Below are 18,621 nucleotides of genomic sequence, written 5' to 3' on the forward strand. Positions count from 1 at the left end.
GCTAGTTAGAGAATATTCTACCTCATTCCGTTCTTTTCTCCCCACCCAGAATGGCTGACACTTTAACCTTTGGCTTATACATACTCAAACTCACACCGAACATTCAAACAAAGCAGGGGAGAGAGACGTTAACGCTCTGTGCCTACACTTACCCATTTTAATTATGTAGAGTATGTTAATTTTCAAAAGCATTCCTGAGGTGCTTAGTAAAGTAGCAGGTGTTACAAAATTGCATTTTTATTATCCTTCCCATATCAGACCTGGAAATTATGGCCTCTCCAGCTATTTTACCACTTGCTAAATGTTCCCAGTCAGTTATCACAGATAATGTTTCTTTTTGAATCATATGTAGACTGTGAGAAACTTCTAGATTGATTAATTTTCTGTATTAAAAGAAAACACTTTATATAAATTCAAGGCAGTGGGATTAATATTATTAACATTGATAGTTATCATAAACTGTGAACATATTTATAATTTATATGTATAAAAATGGGGTCCCTGCTGTAAAAATATTGCAAATTGTAGTTACCACAATTTGCAGTCTCAAAATTAAAACTTTCTGCATAGCTACGCTCTCTAAGTAAGACATATCTGGCTAATGGATTAATATAAATGGTAATTGATTACTCATACATACTATTATCCTCTAATGCACCTAGCATGTCCAAAAGATGCATATCATTCTGAAAACTGCACTGTCAGATAGGATAAGGAAGGAAGTTTTGGTGAAGGGTAAATAGGAGTTTGGAAACTAAGAAGCCAGGCGCTGGGTTTGACGACAAAGCACATGGCCTGGAGCCTTCTGCAATGAGCTCTGCGTCCTACACAGCTGAGGGAGATGCAGTCAGCGGCACCATGTACAACATCCACAAGGCGAAAATATACATCTTGGTCAGGCAGTGCAAATCTCCTTCCAGGACTGAGACAAAGAGTTTACTTGTTGAAAGGGACAGCGTGGCAATGTTAGGGAAAAAGCAGTTGATGACATCATTCAACTGGTTTCACAGGGACTCCTTTTTTATTGAACTCTTCAACGTAGATGGATGGCATATCCCAAAGGACAATTTGGTGGTAGCAATTCTTTAGAGAAAAGGCCCACACCAACCAATTCTCCCACTCTCTGGACACCAACTGCGTGTGCTACAATTCACTTCAATTCTGACATTAGCTACTGGAGGTGGCATGGACACCATAGGTGAAGGGTTCAGTGCTACCAGACTGCCCCCACTTCAGATGCCAATCTGCAAGTGCTGGGTCCCCAGGCTACCTACACTTCTGTCCATCTTGACTACAAATTGGGTGTCCATGAGCCCCTTTTCAGGTTTAATAATTTGGTATAATGGCTCACAGAACTCAGGGAGACAATTTACTTACATTTACTCATTTATTATAAAAGATATGATAAAGGACACAGATGGATAGCCAGATGAAGAGGTACATACGGGGGAGGGGCACAGAGCTTCCATGCCCTCTCCAGGAACAACACCCTCCTGGGACCTCCATGGGTTCATCAACCTGAAAGCTCTCCAAACCCCTTCCATTAGAGGTTTTCTGTGGGGGCTTCATCAACTAGGCATGATGGGTTATTAACTCAGTCTCTATTCTCTCACCTCTCCCCAGAGCTTAGGGGTGCAGCTGAAAGTTCTAAGTTTCTAATCATGGCTTGGTCTTTCTGGGGACCAGCCCCCAGGGTGAAGCTCTCCAGGCGCCCACCAAGAGTCCCCTCGTTAGGACAAAAGATGCTCCCAACACCCAGGAAATCCTCAGGGATCTAGGAGCCCCGTGTCGGGAACTGGGGTTAAAGAACAATATTGGAACAAAAGATGCTCTTAGTGCCCCTATCACTGAGGAAATTACAAAGGTTTTAGGGGCTCTGTGTCAGGAACTGGGGGAAGAGACACTGGGCCGCCTGCAGCGGAGCTCACGAACTTAACCACTCAGCCACGGGGCCAGCCCCCTTGAATATATTTTTTTAAATTATACAATTATAGATGCTTGGAGCTAAACAACAAATGAGTAACATGTTACTTAAAATACATATCATCAAGGGTCAGTTTTCTTAATGCAAAAAAAGTCATACAAATCAATATGAGAAAAAATACATTTTTATTATAGCAATTGTAGTGGGCGTAAAATGGCTTTGAGATTATTTTTGTAGAAAAACAAGAGTCAAACTTATATTTTTAAAAATATATGCTTGTAGCATTTTTAGCAGGGAAGAAATCATGTGTGTTGAGTATATGCCTCAGCCATAGGTTTGCAATATGGCTTGCAACTCCAGAACATGCAGGGTTTACTCTTCTTGATTACTGAGACGATGTCAGTCTACTGACAATTATTCAGGTTTTCATTCCTTTCTGGGCGTAGATAATCTCAGGCTCAGTGGAAAGCAGCCTGGCAGAGTCAAGAGGTCTGTATGTTCCCAGCTCTGTGCCTGAACTGGCTGAATAATCTTATGAGCAAATTAAAATACCTCTCTTTGCCTAAATACATTTTCTGTGTCCATTACTTTCAGTCCGTAAGTGTTAGGCCATTTCTCTTCTATAAAAGATTCCACAGGAACCTAAAATATATATTCTGCTCTGCTGATTCTGTGAAATAGAAATATTATGTAAAGGAATTTCACATTGCCTAAAGATAATAGGATTCTCACACATTTAACTGCTTATATTTTCCAATAATTTGCTTATTTACAAAGCTTCTTGATATGGATATTCGTATGTATAAAAGAGCTATCAATAGTTTAATACTTCTTACACTTCCTTAAAAAGGTACTTAACACCAACAAAATATTGCAGTAGGCTAGAGGTCCTAACCAACCGATTAGAATAAGGAGGCAGTATTAGCTGAGTAGTTGAAACAGATGCGGTGTTGTCCTAGAATGTTGAAGAAGTGAGGCATGGCCGGGGCTAAGCAAGCCAGGTTCTCATCCTTTGTTCCTCCACGTGTAAACTGGGTGGACAGCAGAACACACCCACTAATGTTCAGAGACAAGGTGTGAGGGGGCAAGACAGACCCTGGCCCATATGTATTTTGGTCCATAGAAGTCTATTAGCTGAAATAGAAGACTGCTGTGGCCAATCTAAGCTAAAGGACTGGGTGAGAATTAACGCATTCCTGAGAAGTTTGTGATTTCAGTGGACCAAGGAAATAACCTGTTAAACTGAGCGAGGCCAGAGATAGGAGTTAACTTAATTTCCTGACTCTTGGTCTACTCTGGAGAAGTGAAACATTGCCAAAGATTACAGGTCTTCTACTTAAATTTGGAGGGTTGTTTATGTGTACAGTTGGGACTTCTCTGATATAATTTTCATCAATAGAGCAATGTGCTTAGGTTTAAAAAGAGATTGATTAGGAGGTTGTATGGTGTCAATTCTTGGAAGAGAGACAGTGGCACAAATGTCCCTTCATTCATTGCTTCATTTGTTCAAGAAACATGTATTGAACACCTATCTTTATCAGCCACAGTTTGAGAGCATGAGGATGCAAAGAAAATCATGACAGCATATGTCCTGGTACGGGGAGACAGACATGTAAATAAATATGTGTATTAAGTTATTAGGAGTGCTGTTCTAGCTATAAGAAAGGTCAGTGCTGAAGTGGCCAACATAGCAATTTTAATGTTATGTTATCACTGAGTTGATGTTAAATCTAGTTTCCATCTCTTGGCAATGTGCCAATGCATGGCAGGCAAGGAACAGTTGAGAAACGTGTCAGATGCAAGCTGAGGTGACACTGGGCTTACTAGTTTTACATGGATGATCCATAAATGACTCTTCTCTCGCCCAAACTACCTGCCACAATGTCCACACCCTTGTTCCTACTCAACATTCCTGCAGGAGCTTCCGAATTGCCTTGCCTCTTGGCCTTCAGAGAGTAGAGTAGAGGAGAAGACCTTCCTGCTTTCAGCATATGAATGTGGCTATGTCATTCTCTACTTGGGGGCCTTGGCCTCGCACTTCATTTCCAACAGGAGATTCCAATAGGAGACTGACAGGGCTTCCACTGCTGGTCTCAATGCGTATTTCCACCTCAGCTCCACCTTCCTGCTCTGTGTGTCGGCAGTCTGAACTCCTCGTGAGCGTCCTCTGCTGGTCCTCCTTCCCCCTGCCTCCGTGTCCCTAGTGGCTAAATTTATATTGTTCCTCTGAGATGTATGTCAGCTGTCACCTCTGGTTTTAGCTTTCTCTGATATTTGCCCAAACACTCCACAAGCCCTCTCATTTCTATTCCTGTATCATATTCGTATTCTTAATATTGTCGTTGTCAATATTGTTAATTTTGATGTCTCCCACCAGACACTGTGAACTTTTTGAGGATGAAGACTTTTTCCTATAAGAAAATCACTGTGCTTGGCATGTAATTACTGTCACTACATAATTTATTTTGTTTAATTCCTAAATCTTCTCTCCAAACCGTTGTTATCATTCCTGTGCATTTTATAAAATAAATACTGACAGATTTCATTTTCTTTCCAGGAGATATCTTCCTGAAAATTTATGGGCAAATCAAATTATAAAGAATTAATGATGTTTTCAATGCAATAAGAAAGCCCACATTTTAAAGAACATCAGTAAGGAATTAATCTGTGAGTAAAAGAATAGTTTGTGATAAGAATAACCAGTCTCTTTTCTTATGTACTGGGATGGTTAATCTTAGGAGTCCACTTGACTGGGCCACGAGGCGCCCAGATAGTTGGTCAAACATGGTTCAGGGTATGTCTGTGAGGATATTTTTGGATGAGATTAACATTTGGATCAGTACACTGAGTAAAGCAGACTGCCCTCCCTAACGTGGGTGGGCCTCATCCAATCCTTTGAAGACCCACATGGCACAGAAGCTGAGTAAGGGGGAACTTCCTCTACCTGATTGCTCTGAGCTGGGATACCGGTGTCTTCCTGCCTTCAGCCTCAACAGAAACATTAGCTCTCCTTGGGGCTTGAGTCTGTTGACTTCTATACTGGAACTTACGCCCTTGGTTCTTCTGGGTCTCCAGCCCTGACTGCAGATCCTGGGACGTGTCAGCCTCCAAATTCACGTGAGCCAATTCTTTATAAGAAACTTACACATATTTCCTATTGCTTCTGTTTCTCGGGAGAACCCTGACTAATTCAGCCACCTTGACTTTCGCTTTTACAAACTGTAAATTTCCCACGTTGACTTTCCCTACAGTGAAAGTCACCTGGGTAGACTTAAACTTCTAGTAAGAAGTAACAAGAGCACTGATAAAATGACATGATGAATCTATTCGTCTGCTGTAAATATTACCTGATGTCAAATGTGAAACTGAACGTTTTGCCAAAAGTCCCAACTGAAATCAAAACTACTTTAATTGAAATAGTTGCTAATGCCAAAGAGACATAAATTAAGGATGGAGCAGAAGGATGAACACAACCAACAGCTGCATTATAGCAGGTTTGGAGAGAGCTTGCTAGAGTTAAATAGATGTCCATGAATCAACGTGAAACAAAGGTACACAAGCTCTGGGTGCTAGGAAACATGGCAGATCCTATCTGGTCAGATGGAACAGAAGCACTAGGGTGAAAATGGTGAGGCAAACATGCTCTTCTATGGACTGGAAAGAGCTAGAAACGCAACTGCAAAAATAGAGAAATGACCCAACACATATTGATAAGTATAGGGCCACATTTGCATCCCACATGCATAAATGTGACACAGCACACACACAAAAACCATCTTGAGGATGGGCGTGGGGTGGCAATAGAGGTTTTGATGCTCATGCCGTCTTCAAATATTTCCTAATTTCTCATAAAATTTAATATCCTAAATTAATACGGCAATTGAGAATCCTATTTTAAGCATTTTTTCTTATACTCTTAGCTTCTTCCTTTCTCCCAGATCCCTCTTTATCGACCTTCATTCTTTTTCTCCCCAGCATTCCGTAAGTCAATGGCTCAAAGTAGATGAGTTGCAAAGAGTGAAGAGTCACTGTTGAATAGTCAGAGTTGCTTTGCTCTTGTATTCCGTACAACATTCCCTCTTTACAACTGCGTTTAGCCCTGTCCTTTCTGTGGGTCTGTCTGCCACAGGCAAGGCAGGAAGAGAGGAACACAGGTGTCCCAGACAAATAGTTTTGGCTGATAGCTGTGGGGAGAGTCAGGAGAAAACATTCAGTCTACCAACAGAATTATTTATTTATTAACTTAAAGTTTAGTCCATATTATTCCATTTTCCATTTCCAGAGATAATTTAAAGGAAGCTACAAAAATGCCATGATAAAGAAATATTTTTGTCCTGTTTCCTTGCTTTTGCCTCCCTACACCATCATATGGTGATAGGGTAGGAAAAGGCAGGTTGTGAGGGAGCAGTTCCAACTGCCTATTCTTAGCGGGAAAAATAGAGAAGATTCCAAATGAATCAGCGTCACTTCAAATAAAGAAGAGAAAGAAATCTTAATGCTGCTTGAAAACAGAATTAAGATTGGCAGTATTTTTTGTCCACTTTGGGCTGGGTTTAGCGTAAAGTCGACAGTACAAGGATGAACTGTGCCAAGGTTCATTTCTAGCGAAAAGTTGTCATTAAGAATCCTAACACAGGAGAGTGCCTCTTAAACCTACAAAGTGCTAGTCTTCTGCCTGCCACTTTCTAGGCAAATGCTAACCCACGTTCCTTCAAAAGCTTCCTTTCCAGCATGCAGGTTCGGTTCACCTATTTCTTCCACCTACCTCTTAAGCCAAATCATCGGTGACAAGTAGTTTTCACCTGTAAACCAACTGCTGGCATGTAGAATGTGTAATATATGCATGCATATGTAAGTATTGTGGGTAATTTACATATAATTACTGTTGCAATTGCTCAGAATTTTCTGCTTCAGTGTGAGTTCCAAACTGGCCTCTTATTCATTATTACATCCAGAGATTTTTTGTGAATATAAAAAAATGGAAAGGCTTTTCAAACTCCTCTGGGCTCTTCCCTCTCTCCACTGCCCCCAGGAGAGGGCGCGCCTTTACACTCTCACACACACACACACACACACACGACAGTGAGTTCAAGCCTGATGCCCCGATGTCGGTTGAAGCAGCTCCAAATGGCGTTTTTGGAGCGGCCTGGTCCCCGGTGGAGGAGAGCTGCGGCGCGGGGAGACATCCTCTGTTTGCTCTTCCCAGCGGTCGGGGTCGGTCCGCACTGGAATTTGACCACATTCTGCGTGCGCGCTCTCGGGAGCGCGCGTCCGTGTGTGGTTCCGAGAGCGATCCCGCGGTTGGGAATGATTAATCCGAGCAGCGCCCAGGAGTGGCTATCGGGGAACCCAGGGCGCGGTCACTGGGCAACCGACGCTCTGGGTGGAGGTTGGGTCGGGGAATCGGAGCTGGGTTTGAGCCCCGGCGAATGCCCCGCTGGCTCCGGAGCCGGGTAGACCCCTTGGCGCCAGGCTGGGCTCTAGGAAGCAGACGGGATCAGATCCTAAGAAACAAAGACGCCCAAAGGGTCGCGGCTGGGGCGAAGGCCCGCAAGGAAGTGGCGCCTAGGGGGCCAGGTGTGCGGCCGGAGGGCGGCGGTGCGGGCGGCGCCGGGAGCTGCCGCTGCAGAAAGGTGCCCTGTGCCGTGGAGCTGCGGCGGCGGCAGATTCGGATGCGGGCCCGGAGTGCAACCATGGAGACGGAACGTGTGTCCCATAGTAACCTGAAACAACATTATTTATGAGCTGCCAGCCCGCGCCGGCCCTCCGCTTCCCCCTCTGCTTCTCCACACTTGCGGCCGACGTGCACAGCCGCGCCCGGTCTGCCCGGCCTCTCCCTTCCCTCTGGCGGGCGCAGCCGGGAGCTAGTCGCCGCCGATCCACAGTGAGCGCCGCGAGGGAGGCGGCGGCTGCACCCGCGGAAACCGCGGTAGTGCCTGTTTGTAAAACCCCTCGTGCGTTGGTCGCGCGCGCACACACACGGCCCCGCGGGAGGGGCGTCTCCCCCAGGAGCGGGGGTTTGCCGAGGGGCTCCCAGCTCTGCCCAAACACTGTGGGCTCGCTTAACCTTGAGGCAGCCCGAGCCTTCCCGCTCCAGCCCAGTTCAGGCAGAGCACCCGGTGTGTACGCGCGCGCGCACACACACACACACACCACACACACACCACACACGCTCACGCACACACACGCCCGCCCCTGGCGTCGCCGCCGCCCCGCCGGGGCCCCCGCCCTTAGGCACAAGTGCGGCGACCGCTGCCCCCGCGCTGCCTGCCGGAGGAGCCCCCGAGGCGGCCCGCGCCGCCAGGGTCCCCGCGTGCGCCCCGCGCGCCGGCGCCGCTGTCGCTGGCAGAGCGCTGCCGCGGGCCCGGCGGACACGCACGCTGTCGGAGCTGCCCTGGCCGCGCGCGGCTCACAGCCTCCGCTCCTCCCCGGCTCCAGGCTCCCGCTCCAGGTTCCCGGCTTTTGTTTAAAGCAGCAGTAACCCCCCTACCCTTCCTCCAGCTTTGTATTTTTCTTTCCCGGTGGCGGCCAAAAAGAGTTGACTGCTGTTGTGAGCCGCCTGGGAGAGAAGAGGGGCAGGGGTGGGCGGAGGTGGGGAAACCGAAGACCTGGAAGAATTTGAATTTTCTTCAAAAGCCAACTCCACCCAGACATCGGCCAGTCCAGTCTCTACTTTAATCACCACCGAGACAATGGATTAAGTTACTCTTCCCTGGGCAGAAGTCGGGCTCAGACTTGGGGCAAAATGAAGGAAAAGGCGATGATTAAGACGGCGAAAATGCAGGGGAACGTGATGGTGAGTGCTGGTGGGCCAGGCGCGCTCGGGGGCTGGGAGGACCCGCAGTGAGGAGCGGTGACGGGGGATCCTGTCGTCGCGAGTCCCGAACCTCCCAGAAATGACAGCGCTCCCCGTGCCACTTCCCACCTGAACCCACCCGGCGGCTGCCAGGGTGCGGAGGATCAGCTGTTTAGCTGCAAATGCAACTTTGCGGCTTCGCAGTCCCTCTCCTTTGGGCATGTGGCTTGGTGTCCTGGGCGAGGGGTGGGGTGTGAGAGGTGGGGAAGGGGCGGAGGACCAGCCCTCGCCAGCCGCGCGCGTCCGTCCGAGTCCCCAGCAGACCCACGAAAGGGCCACAGGGCCCCCATGTCCGCGCCAGCCTCCGGGCCGCGCGTCGCGGAGCTCGGGACCTGTTGGGGTTCGCCGAGCTTTTGGTACACTCGGGACGGGCGCCAGTCGCTCTGCTCCGGCGGCTGCCACCGTGGCCGCGGCCGCCCACCGGGCGGGGCCGTGCTCCCCGGATTTGAGAAAGATGACTGCCCCCAAAGGTTGACTGTGCCAGCGGGCGTAATGATGGCACCTCGTCCCGGCGGATCACCGTGTGCCTGGGAAACATCTCTGGCCGGTGGGAGGCTCAGGGCTGCAGGCCAGGGCGCATCTTAGCACCGACAACTTTGCTAACTCGAGGACCCCGGCGTTCCGCCTCCCCTGCGAGCCAGCCCCTCGCCTGCTCCCCGGCGACCCGCGCCGCCTCGGGCGCTCCTGCTGTCCGGTTTCCTTGAGCTCTGGGCTGGGGCCGAGGGGGTGAGGGTGCTGGAAGCTCCTGGCGAGGACAAGGAGGTTGCCATCTTGTTCTGTGGCAATCGTGTGTGCCTGTGCGTATTTATTTGGGTGACGTTTTAACCCTTCAGGCGTTGGTGTGGGATGATGGGGAGGAGGGTGTCTATGTTTATGTTGCCCGTCGCTCGTACTTTTTTGTGAGGGGTGACCCCGAGCCGGTGTTACTTTTGAAGGTACAGCAGGAAATGCGGGAATTCTCTCAAGGTGCCAGGTCCAGAGTTGTTTACCAGGTGGGTTGGGTCCCGGTGATGGGGGGCGGGGCGGGGTGGTGTTTGAGATAACTCCGTGATCCATTTTGAAGATTTGCTCTAAACAAAATGAGAAAAGAAATGAAAAAAATGTATTCGAATTGAACACCCAGCCGGCTTAACCACACCCACAGGAAGACACCTGTTGCCTGGCGGAGGAAGGAGCGCAGTGTGTTCAGAACCTGACTTCTGGCCTGAGGGAAGCTCCATCCCAGACAGCCCTTAGGGGCTCAATAGCCCTTGAGGAGCTATTTTGCACCCCCCTCCCCGGCCCCACCGCGGACCATGAGCCCCTCTTTCAAGGGCCTTCATCAGTCTGTGTGGGGTCTCGCGGTGGCTGACATCATTGCCTGTTTGTGAAAATCCCTCTGTTTCCCTGGTTTTCTGACTCTCTTTTTCGCCATTGTGTTGTTCTTATGTAAACAGGGCAGAAATGTGTATAGAGTAATGTTTTCCAGTTAAATTCCCAGCCACACCCATGACTCCTCTTTTATATTATGCCATAATGTACTGTAAAACCTACATATTTAGGACTGAGGCGAAAGAAAGGATTTGAATTAATTATATTGATAATAATAATGATATATGATCGATTCACTCATCAAATAAGTGTTTCTTCTCATAACTCAGATGGTATGTTGTGACATAGCAACATCTTTATGTTACATCTTTATGAACAACTTTTAAGGTCTTCCCTCCACCACCCTCTCTGCCTTTACTTCAGAAGATAAAGAATGAAAGGAATGCTAATCACCTTTTTCACTCATCCTCCCAATGAGGACGTGCCATGTGGTGCACACTGTAGACACTCCTCTGTGTCGCTGTTAAGAAGTATAATTAGGACAAATTGAACTGAGCCCGCGGAATTCAGCAGCACCTAATCATATTTGTAGGATCAGCCATTGGCCTAAGAGAAAAATGAGACACAGACTTGCACCCCTTTTAAATGTTCCATTGATTCTTAACTTGATAATTATTACTCTGCAGTCTGGTTTGTACCTTCATGGTTTGACTTTCATGTCCCAACTCAATCCCCAAAGCTTTAACCAAGTGATCATTCTGCACTGAAATCATTATTCTGGGACCCACCAATCCCTAATTTTTCGTCAGTTGTTTTGGAAGACTCTTGCTAATCACAGCCTCTCTCGGATTAGATGACTGGCAAATTCTTTGCACTGGCAGCTTGATTAGAATTCAGGTGATATTTTACATTCCAGATGAGGACGGGATGATGTGCTCCTCTTACCGCTGTGAAAAGCGGCAGAAGGTGCTCCATTGTACCGTGTCAGTGCATTGACATACACGCAGAGACGCCGAGACACAGACCACATCTCAGTTCAGGTACTCGAGCTCTTTGAGCTGCCTGAACCCACATTTGAGGTTTGATATTTAAAACAGAGATGCTTGGTACTGCCCGAGTGGCCACAGAAGCACCATATCCGGTTACAGCCATGCATATAAATTGTTTTTTAATTCAGTCTCTTCTTACTTATGTTCACACTGTGTGACCCTCCTGGACCTGTGGTCCATTGTTTACAAGAACTGTGCCAATAGCACCCTGGCTCGTCTTTGCTGTGCCATCTTGCTTCAGTAAAAATCTATTTTTATAAAATCTTAGTAAATATTTTGTTCCTCACACATTGCTGTAGAGGTTTATTACTGATGGCAGGCAGATGATTAACAGAAGACAAACTTATTGTTACGCTGTACTATCTAATCTTATTTTGGGTTAATGAATGAGTAAAAGAAATAACATCAGTGGAATCAGTTCACAACTTCTGTTTTAATGCTTGAGAAGAGTATTGTTCATAAACTTTATTTCTAATATTGTGAGAACTCCCAGACGAAGCATGCCACATTCCACCTGCAATTTGATACACGGAGAAAGAGATCAAGAGGTTTTTCTACTGTCTCAGAACAAAAATTATTTTAAAAAAATAACTGTATTTTCATAAAATCTACATTTGAAAATTCATAGTGGGGGTTGACTTGCATGATTTTTCAACTCAATCTTCCTTTATCACTAATATGTTAATATCCTACTTATTTAACTGTTTAAATTGAATGGGCTATTTTAAGAAGGCAAATCCTCTTGCAATAGAGTCTAGGGTCAATGGAAAACTTTATTATCTAGAGGATATTACTTCGTGCTATATTCCCCCACTCTGTCCATATGACCTTTTCCTAGACATTAAGTTGCTTCATGGAGATTGAGTAAAGGTTGGTTAAAAATCAAAGTCTTGGGGACTGCCCCGTGCCATATGGGAGGACCTCCCCCTTCCTTGGTGTGTGTTGATGGCTCTACAAGTACATGTGGGAAAAGGAGGCTTGGTGACAAGAGTTTTGTCAGGAGAGGTTCAGAAAATAGACACAGAGGACCAGAGGTCTTCAAGCCACAGGGATGCTTGAGAATCTCATGGTTGGTTGGGGTTGGTTTGAAATGAAAGTTGCTGTCTGGAAATTCCCTGCATGGGGAAAGCTGACTTTTTCCTGCAGTCCCCGGAACTGATTTGGGGGTGTTGGTCACTGATTGGATATATCTGGGTATTATGAGCCTAGGACTTTTCAGATCTTGTCTTCCCCTTCCTGCGCTGAATAAAAACCCCATATCTGAACCGCCTAGAGTAAGAGTTTGCTTTCTGGCCATTTCAGTGTCTCACTGATTCAGTTAGATCCAACAGGACATCTTTCCTACTCGATGCCCTGCCTGTAATAAGCCCAGGTGAGCAGGGGAGGCTCTTTGAGGTTTCTAAACAGGTTATGGGAGTTGGTGTCCCACAGACCTCCTGGTGTTGAGCACTACTTGGGAACAGCAACGTACACTTTTGAGATGGTTTTTAGGAGTGCAGCCTTTCGTGATGCAATATTTTCCCTCTGTCTGAGGATAATTGGAAATGCTACTCTTGCTTCCTTATACAATTGGCAGCATGGTGACATAAAAGCCATGGTGTTGGTTCTAAATGTGAGTATTGTAACATGTATTTGGGGGAGAATTTGCCTTCTTGAAATGAGTTCCAAAAATTACTTTTTTTTTTTGGGCTGGTCCTGAGCTAACATCTGTTGCCAATTATTTTTTTTCTTCTTGTCCCCAAATCCCCCCAACACATAGCTGTATATTTTAGTTGTGAGTCCTTCTAGTTGTGGCATGTGGGATGCTGCCTCAGCATGGCCTGATGAGTGGTGCCATGTCCGCGCCCAGGATCTGAACCGGCGAAACCCTGGGCTGCTGAAGTGGACCATGCAAACTTAACCACTTAGCCACTGGGCCGGCCCCCCCCAAATTACTTCTAAGGTCACAGGTTTTTGAGAGTCATCACTGTGTCCCAGAGGTGCAATATCTATGTTGCTCTTTCTCTACTTCCTAGTTGTTCAACATCCTTTCTTAAAATCGTCAACTCTGTAACTGGACTCCTCTCCAAATACTGATTAATCCCACCTCTGCAGGAAAAAGGGCAGGGCACAGGGCCATTTCATACGCCTCTCTCACAGGATCGAGAAGACTTTACACACATTAACTGCTGATAAAAGATACACAAAGTTGCTAAAATTTCCAGGAAGAAGTTCCTAAACCCAGAAAGGGACGATCAGCCAGGATGTTTTATAAAATGTCTTAAATAGGGGGGCTGGCCCCGTGGCCGAGTGGTTAAGTTCGTGCGCTCCGCTGCAGGCGGCCCAGTGTTTCGTCAGTTCGAATCCTGGGCGCGGACATGGCACTGCTCATCAGACCACGCTGAGGCAGCGTCCCACATGCCACAACTAGAAGGACCCACAACGAAGAATACACAACTATGTACTGGGGGGCTTTGGGGAGAAAAAGGAAAAAATAAAATCTTTAAAAAAAAAAAAAAAAAAAATGTCTTAAATAAAAGTTTGGTGTGCAGGGCTGTCCCATCTTTGCTGAGGCCCGTGCAGGGCTTTACTTCATGGCTTGGTGTTTGGACGTGTAAATACGCTAAGTTGGCCTTTTCCTGTACTGTAGTCATTTCTCTCTTTTCTGTGACCTTTCCTGGATGCTACTGATGTTACTCCAAACTTATGCATCCTTTGGACTTGGAACTTCCTGTGTTATTACTAAGAGGTGTGGTGCGTTTTGAAATATTAGCATCTTTTGTTCATCTATGGTCATGTGCTATGGACACTGAGCACGCAAGTGGAGGAATGTGCTAAATAGTTGGACAGGTGTTCATTTCTGTGCTTACCATAGACTGCTTTTGTGAGAAAAGTCCATGATTTTAGTTGTACATTTCTTTCTTTTACTCTAAGAAGAACTCCTTCTAGTTCAAATGCATCAGATAACAGGAGAGATAATTCCATGCATAGAGTATTTTCAACTTAACAACTACAATAAAATTGGAGCTTCTGCTCACTTTAGGGGTTACTATATGTGGTTTCTTTCAACACCACCAAGCACTTCTCTGACACCAGCTGGGTGTCCTACAATTCAGCTCAGTTCCGACACTATCTACCTGTACCTAGCTTCAGATCCCACAGGTTAAGGCTTACAAGACAACCTCCACTTCAGATGCCAGTCTCAAGTCTAGGTGCTTCTGTGATTCTGAGAGATTGGCGGGAAATCAGAGGCTCCTACAACCTCTCCTTGGGTTCGATTAATTTGCTAGAATGGCTCACAAAACTCAGGAAACCAGTTTACTTACTAGATTACCAGTTTATTACAAAGGATATTAAAGGATATGAATGAATAGCCAGATGAAGAGATACATAGGGCAAGGTCCTGAAGGGTCCCACACTTCTGGCTCCGTGAAGTTTGAGGTGTGCCACCTTGGATGCATTCTGGTTCACCAGCCTGGAAGCTCTCCAAACCCCATTCTTTTGGGTTTTTATGGAGGCTCCATTACATAGGCATGATTGATTAAATCATTGTCCATTGGTGATTGATTCAACCTCCAGCTCCTCTCTCCTCTCCAGAGGTCAGGGCATGGGACTGAAAGTTCCAACTCTTTAATCATGGTCGGTTCCCCTGGCAACCAGTCCGTCATCCTTAGGGGATTTCCAAAAGTCACCTCGTTGACATAAACTCAGTTGTCATTTAAAGGGGCTTGTTATGAATCAAGGCACTCATTTTACCTTTATGGCTCTGAAGATATTTCAGGAACTGAGGACCAAAGACCAAATATTATAACAAAAGATGCTTCCATTGCTCCTATCATTTGGGAAATTCCAAGGGTTTGGGGATCTGTAAGCCAGGAAACGTGGACAAAGACCAAACTATGTATTTCTAATAAATCACAATATCACAGTTAAATGACAACTGCCTCAATACCCTTTTTATTTTGGGAGATAAATAGATTCACTCCAGACCCATTTCTTCTTTTCTCTTCATTACTTTAAAATAAATTCAGTGATGAGGAGAATTTTGTGACCTCTTTTGGTTATGGGAGCCAATTGTATTATTAAGAGGACTGCATTTTAGAACCCAAGAAGGAGCACGTCCTAGACCTGATAGGACATGTGTACAAACTGAGCTAAGAGTACAGACGTCAGAAGCAATCGGAATTCCCCTTTCCCATTGTGGCTTCCTGTGAGGATGGGGAAAGGGTTCCATTCAAGAGGTGGAAGATCTAAAAACCCACCTCAGGCAGTGGGTTGCAGCAATGGCTGGACAATACAATCATCACGGAGGTTTTAGAAAATCCAGGGACCTCAGCTGATCCTATGGGCAGGCAGAGTTGAGAATGGTTGGTTGAGGGCAGAGTTTCTCAGTCTTGCTCCATGTTTAAATCACCAGAGGAACTTTAGTAGCTAATAAGGGATAGCTTTGAGCTATCCACACCACACACCCCAGCACACACAAACACACACACAGGGCATTCTGATGTAGCTACTCTGAATTGCAGCCTGGGCGTTAATATGTTTAATAGTATTTCTTTTCTGCAGGCGAGATGGATAACCAGTGGATTAGAGGGCAAGTTTTTAAGTAAACATTGTTATCAAAGCCTAGGGAAATGATCCTACCATTTCTAAGAAGCCCTTGTGGTTCGTGGAAAGGCACAGCCACGTCTGGTGTCATGGGTTATGGAGGAAGCAGAATGCGTGGAAAGATAGGTAAAGATCGCAGAATAAGGAGAGAGATGAGGCGAAGCACAAGGGAGAGCGACGAAAGAGTAGTCGAAAGCTGAGGAAACAGGCTGTGTCTTTAACGCAGGTTTCTAACCTCGGTCCAACTGGGGATGGGGAGAAATGGGAATGGTGCAAGAAGCTCAGTTCTCCTTCTCTCCCTCTTCACACCTGAGAAGACAAGGCTTTTGACTGCAAGATACTCTGTTATTTGTCTGTGATCCACCTGAAAATGTATTTCAAACCAAATGAAGCAAGTAGAAACAAGTTTGGTAAAGAGAGAACATAGCTTCTGGACCAACAGGAGAGACTCTGGCATTTGCCATCAGCTCTCTGAGTGGCCTCTGCAGGCAGCTCCCTGGACCTCTGTTTCCTCACGTGTAAGCTCTGGGATTTGAGTAGGTTGATTTTCCCGGAAGTCCCTCTCCCCAGCCCAGGTAGCTTTGTTGTTGTCTCTTCGATATTGACCTGAGGACGCGTTTGAGAAGTAATCTTCCAGCCCAGAACAAGTATTTTGTTGGTATTATAATTTCTCCTGCACTGACTTATGTGGCATCTCTTAGCTCACTAGTCTGTCTTGCAGTGTGTCACTGTTTCCAGGCAAAGAAAATAGATGGCATAAATTTATATGCCAATAAGTCAGTAAATGTAGAGCAGTCATTCCACAAGCCTTGATGACTCAGGCAGAGCTGTATGTGTGCAGCTGGGAGTGTATGTGTCTATGCACACGCTGTGTGATGCACACACTTGTCAGAGGCAAAATGCTGGCAGCACTGTTGGGCATAGCTGCAGATTTGTTGGATGACAGCTGCTGCGGGCACGATCACCTTGATTACTTGACTTCCTTACCTATTAAAAAAAAATAACCACACTGTAATGAAACAGTAGTGCCAAGGACGCTCTAGTTTCCAGTGGGCGTTACTCATCTGTGAAAATGAAAAGGAATTGCTGGCCAGCCAGCCCAGCCGCAAGACCTGGTTGGCAATGCACCAGATGAGGGTGGAGTATGAATCAGTTTTGCCGTGGGGAGAAGCCTAGGGTTGATCATATTTGCTTCATGATAATAGTATTTGAAAAGTAAGATTTTCCTCTCTCTTATTTCCCAGCCTACTAGGCTGATGCCCTTATAAAGCAACATATAATTTCAGTTCAAATGATTCTCATTTTATTGTTTGGGTTAGGTATAAACAACATGTAGTAAAACCTTTGTTGATAGTAACCGAACTGTGAACTTGAGTAAACCAGACTATCAGTTCCATCTGATTCCACTACTTGAAGCTAAAATGAAACTTCTAGGGTACGTCCTTGCTTCCATAGACACCCAGCTCAATTTTCTATACCTTTTCATCCTGCGTTTTTGGGGAATGAGAAGTAATGCTCTTCAAGCCAAAGTTCTCTCATTCTTACAAAATGGATTCAATTATGGACTAGATTCTCTATGCTCAGGCGAAAAAAAAAAAAGACATTAACACATATAAAAAATATAATTATTTATAACAGAAAACCAAAGATTTTTTGGTTAAATACTAGTTTCCCAGAAATCTCTGGTTATCAGACCAAATCAAATCCTGAGCACGCTTTCTATAAGAGGATTTTTTTTGCTATTCCTCTTCCTATGACTCTGTAGATTGTGCTGATATTTTTAAGATCCCCACTCTTTCATTTCAAACCTAATTATGTTAATAACTTACAGTTTGCATAGCACCTTTACAGATTATACTGTAATTTCAATACACTATTTTATTATATTAGAACAACCCATTGTGTCGACAGGACAAATATTATTTCTCTTTTATGGTTGAAACAGCTAAGACTTGTAGAGATTATTCAGCAGGAGGGAGCTGGGAGCTCAGCTCCTGACCCGCTCCTGAGCCTGGTTCTTTGCAATCTACTACATATTCTTTCAGAAATCCTCTTCTTTCCAATCACAACTAGAAGGAAACATAGAGCCTGAAAGATGGAAGAGAATCTAGACATCATCTAGAGCAACATCTCTTCTAATGCTCTATACTTGTAGGATTCCCAGCCTTTTCTGTAACACATCTGGAGACCGGACACTCTGCCATTGTGGACGGGTTCTATTTAGAATGGGGTTTCTTGTCTTTCCACATGAAATGTACCTTCCTGAAACTTCCCGCAGTCCCAGCTCTAAGCCTTTTAACTACATCAAGTCAGTGTAATCCCTATTTCGCACGACAATCCAACCTTTCCAATAAGTTCAGACAGCTGTCACGTGGCCCCCTCATGGTATCTTTTCCAGGAGAAGTATCTCCATTTCCTTGTACTTATTTACAAGTTCCATTGGAGTAACTATGAGTTTAACAATTGGAGACATCTTATTTTCATCCAACATTGCTGTCTTTTTCAATTTCTCAGCTTCCACAAGTTTCTCCCCATTTTATGTTGTTGTTGTTATTTATTTTTCATCTGTTTAGGGACACCGTAAGCAAAAGTTTAAAGATTAACTTACAGAGCTGGGGTTAAGTTCCGGACATAGACAGCATAGGCGGCATTTCAGAATGCAGACTAATCTCTTATGAAAACATCCAGAAAGCATAAGACTGAGACTCACCCACGGAAGGTCAGCGCACGCGTGACTGGCTTAGGCTGGCTTCTGGGGGAGGTAGAAGCAGTCCCTGCAAAACCGGCCGGCCGTCCTGAGCCCGCCGCAGAGCAGGTGTTCTTTCAGTCTGGCTGATAGAAGGTGCGCCTTCTGGAATCCATCTCTTTCCGTTTGATGTATATGAAGTATTCAA

The 18,621-nt window shown here is 45.6% G+C and overlaps 1 protein-coding gene across 3 annotated transcripts in view; it reads left to right on the forward strand.

The window, feature by feature from the left end:
- Window positions 1-18,621, forward strand: part of DPP6 (dipeptidyl peptidase like 6) — a 986,698-nt gene that overhangs the window by 92,631 nt on the left and 875,446 nt on the right. The window contains exon 1 of one of the 3 annotated variants that reach the window (XM_070265306.1): window positions 7,970-8,720. The exons of 1 other annotated variant lie outside the window; for it this stretch is intronic. In XM_070265306.1, coding sequence (XP_070121407.1) covers window positions 8,670-8,720 — 51 coding nt within the window. In that variant the 5' untranslated portion in view covers window positions 7,970-8,669. Of the gene's footprint in view, window positions 1-7,969; window positions 8,721-18,621 lie in introns of those variants that run through there. One more of the 3 variants, XM_070265308.1, reaches the window with a different exon arrangement.

Source organism: Equus caballus, chromosome 4 (genome assembly GCF_041296265.1).
Source record: "Equus caballus isolate H_3958 breed thoroughbred chromosome 4, TB-T2T, whole genome shotgun sequence".
Lineage (NCBI taxonomy): Eukaryota > Metazoa > Chordata > Mammalia > Perissodactyla > Equidae > Equus > Equus caballus.